Source organism: Apteryx rowi, unplaced genomic scaffold (assembly GCF_003343035.1).
Source record: "Apteryx rowi isolate R43461 unplaced genomic scaffold, aptRow1 scaffold_0, whole genome shotgun sequence".
Lineage (NCBI taxonomy): Eukaryota > Metazoa > Chordata > Aves > Apterygiformes > Apterygidae > Apteryx > Apteryx rowi.
In genome coordinates, this window is record NW_020447195.1 from 11,177,986 (window position 1) to 11,180,639 (window position 2,654).

Genomic DNA, 2,654 nt, shown 5'->3' on the forward strand with positions numbered 1-2,654 from the left:
CCTGTTCCCATCTCCCTCCTCATCCTCGTCCCTGTTCCCATCTCCCTCCTCATCCTCGTCCCCGTCCCCATCTCCCTCCTCATCCTCGTCCCTGTCCCCATCTCCCTCCTCATCCTTGTCCCCGTCCCCATCTCCCTCCTCATCCTCTTCCCTGTCCCCATCTCCCTCCTCATCCTCATCCTCGTCCCCATCCCTGTCCCCATTCCCATCTCCCTCCTCATCCTCATCCTCGTCCCCATCCCTGTCCCCATTCCCATCTCCCTCCTCATCCTCATCCCCGTTCCTGTTCCCATCTCTGTCCTCATCCCTGTTCCCATCCTCATCCCTGTTCCCATTCCCATCTCCCTCCTCATCCTCATCCCCATCCCGCATGCGCTCCTTGGTGGGGCCAGGCCTCCTCCCAGTGCTCTGACCCGCCTCGGCTTCCTCTTCCTCTTCCTCACCTGTGCCCGAGCCAGGCGGCGGCAGTCAGCTGAGCCGGCCAGGCCCCTCCCCGGCCGCTGCGCCCGGATAAAACCCCGGGGCTCGGGGCGAAGGGCAGCGCCGGAGCCGGGAGCTGCCTGCAGGTGAGTCCTGCCGGGGGCGGCGAGGGGGGGGCYGCTGCCCGGAGCCGGCTTCCCCCTCCGGGGCGCCGGGGAGGCCTGGGGTCTGTCCGTCCCTTCCGCCCCCGCCGTGTCCTCGTCCCTCCGTGTCCCCATGGGGCGGCTCAGCCCCGCACGGGCACCGGTGGTGCGGAGGCTCCGGGAGGCTCCGGCAGCGGGTAAAAAGCCGGCAAGGAGCCGAGACGGAGGGTTTCTCCCAGGGCCTCCCGCTCCGGGTGCTGGCGCGGGGCAGGCGGGATAACCGGGCCCCGCGCGGGGAGCGGCACCCGCGACGCCCACGGCTGCCGTGTCCCGACCTGCCGGGAAGCAGCGGAGGCTCCATGACGCCGCCCTGAGCTGCGGCTCCCGCGCGGGGCATCGCGGCATCGRCGTCCGGGCACGGTGCCCCGCCGCGACGCAGCCCGTCCCCGGGCACCGGGGTGGCACCTCCCGCCGGGGGACCCAGCCCCAGCGGCGATTCGGGGCCGGTTCCCGCTCGCGGGTGGCTCCGAAACGCCCCAGCCTCGTCCCCAGGTGCGGCCGCGGGAAGCAGCGATGGCAACTCTGTACCCCTCCCTCGAGGACATGAAAGGCCACCAGATTTTGGAGGTGAGCGTCGGCGCCCCGCGATGCCGCCCAGCTGGGTGCGGGGGGGGGGCACCGCGGCCGCGAGCAAACGCCGTCTCTCCCCAGGTGCAGGCGAGCGCCGGCGTCCGGACCCCCCCCACGGCGGCCGTCGTGGAGAAGCCGAACCTTTCCTCTGGCCCCAGTAAGTCGCTTGCGCTCGGCTCTTCGCGGCAAGGGACCATCGGCGGGGGGGGGCACATCGCTCGGGGGGGAGGCTGCGCTCAGCTGAGACCCCACAACTCGGTGCATGGGCTGGGCTGGTGGTTGGGGGTTTCTTCCCTCCGGCCTTTTCCCTGGGGGGTCTCCATCGTGTCCCTTGCRCCGGTCACTGGCTCCTGGTCCCTGGGGGGGGGGTTTCCCAGGGGAGAGGGAGGTGCCGGCTGTGGTGGGGGGCTTTGGCCCCGGCACCTCCTCGCGGGCTGAGCTCGCCCTCGTCCTCATCCTCGCCGTGTCCCGCAGCGGTGCCCGCGCTCTACCCCGACCTGGCCGCGCTGGAGGATTACATGGGCCTCTCCCTCGCCAGCGAAGACATCCAGAAAAACCTGGTCCCGGCCGGCAGCGCCGTAGGTATCCGGGCTGGCGGCTCGCGCGCGGGCGCGGGAAGGGTCTCGTTTCCCCCCAGCCGCGGCCGGGCTGACGCCTCTCCCCGGCTCCGCGGCAGGCGCTGGTGCCCGCCGGCCCCGCGCTGGGGCAGCTCGTGGCCCCGCTGAGCGGCAGCGACGCAGGGCTGCGGCGGGCGGCCATCAAGCCGGGGCTGCGGGAAATCCACCTCTGCAAGGACGAGCGGGGCAAGACGGGGCTCAAGCTGAAGAACGTCGACCAGGTGAGGCGGGCAGGCGGTGCGGGGGGGTCCCCCATGTCCCCCTATCCCCGTGCCCGTCCCATCCGCCGTGCCGGTGCCACCGCTGCCTCCCCGTCCCCAGGGCATCTTCGTGCAGCTGGTGAAGGCCAACTCGCCGGCGGCCCTGGTGGGGCTGCGCTTCGGCGACCAGGTCCTGCAGCTGGACGGCGAGAGCTGCGCCGGCTGGAGCAGCGGCAAAGCCCGCAAGGCGCTGAAGAAGGCGTCTCCGGAGAAGATCGTCATGGTGGTGCGGGACAGGTGAGACAAGCGGATGCTGCAGCACCGGGGTGGATGCCGGGGTGGGGGGGAACACGCTGACCCCCTCCGCTCCACTCCACTCCCCGCAGACCCTTCCAGCGCACCGTGACCATGCACAAGGACAGCACCGGCCACGTCGGCTTCGTCGTCAAGAAGGGGCAAATCGTGTCGCTGGCCAAGGACGGCTCCGCRGCCCGCAACGGGCTCCTCACCCACCACTACGTCTGCGAGGTCAACGGCCAGAACGTCATCGGGCTCAAGGTAGGGGCAGGTCGCCATCCTGCTCCCCGCGGAGCAGAGCCGGGGCCACTCCGGGCTTTGCCGGCGCAAAGCTGGAGGTTTGGAGC

The 2,654-nt window shown here is 71.5% G+C and overlaps 1 protein-coding gene across 1 annotated transcript; it reads left to right on the plus strand.

The window, feature by feature from the left end:
• Positions 1-1,048: 1,048 nt before the first annotated feature.
• SDCBP2 (syndecan binding protein 2) lies at positions 1,049-2,652 on the plus strand (the record flags this gene model as incomplete). The annotated part of the gene is made up of 6 exons (XM_026056565.1): positions 1,049-1,190; positions 1,275-1,350; positions 1,668-1,771; positions 1,870-2,031; positions 2,132-2,307; positions 2,397-2,652. Coding segments are annotated over exons 1-6 (828 nt in total), but the record flags the coding sequence as incomplete, so codon positions are not given.
• Positions 2,653-2,654: the final 2 nt, after the last annotated feature.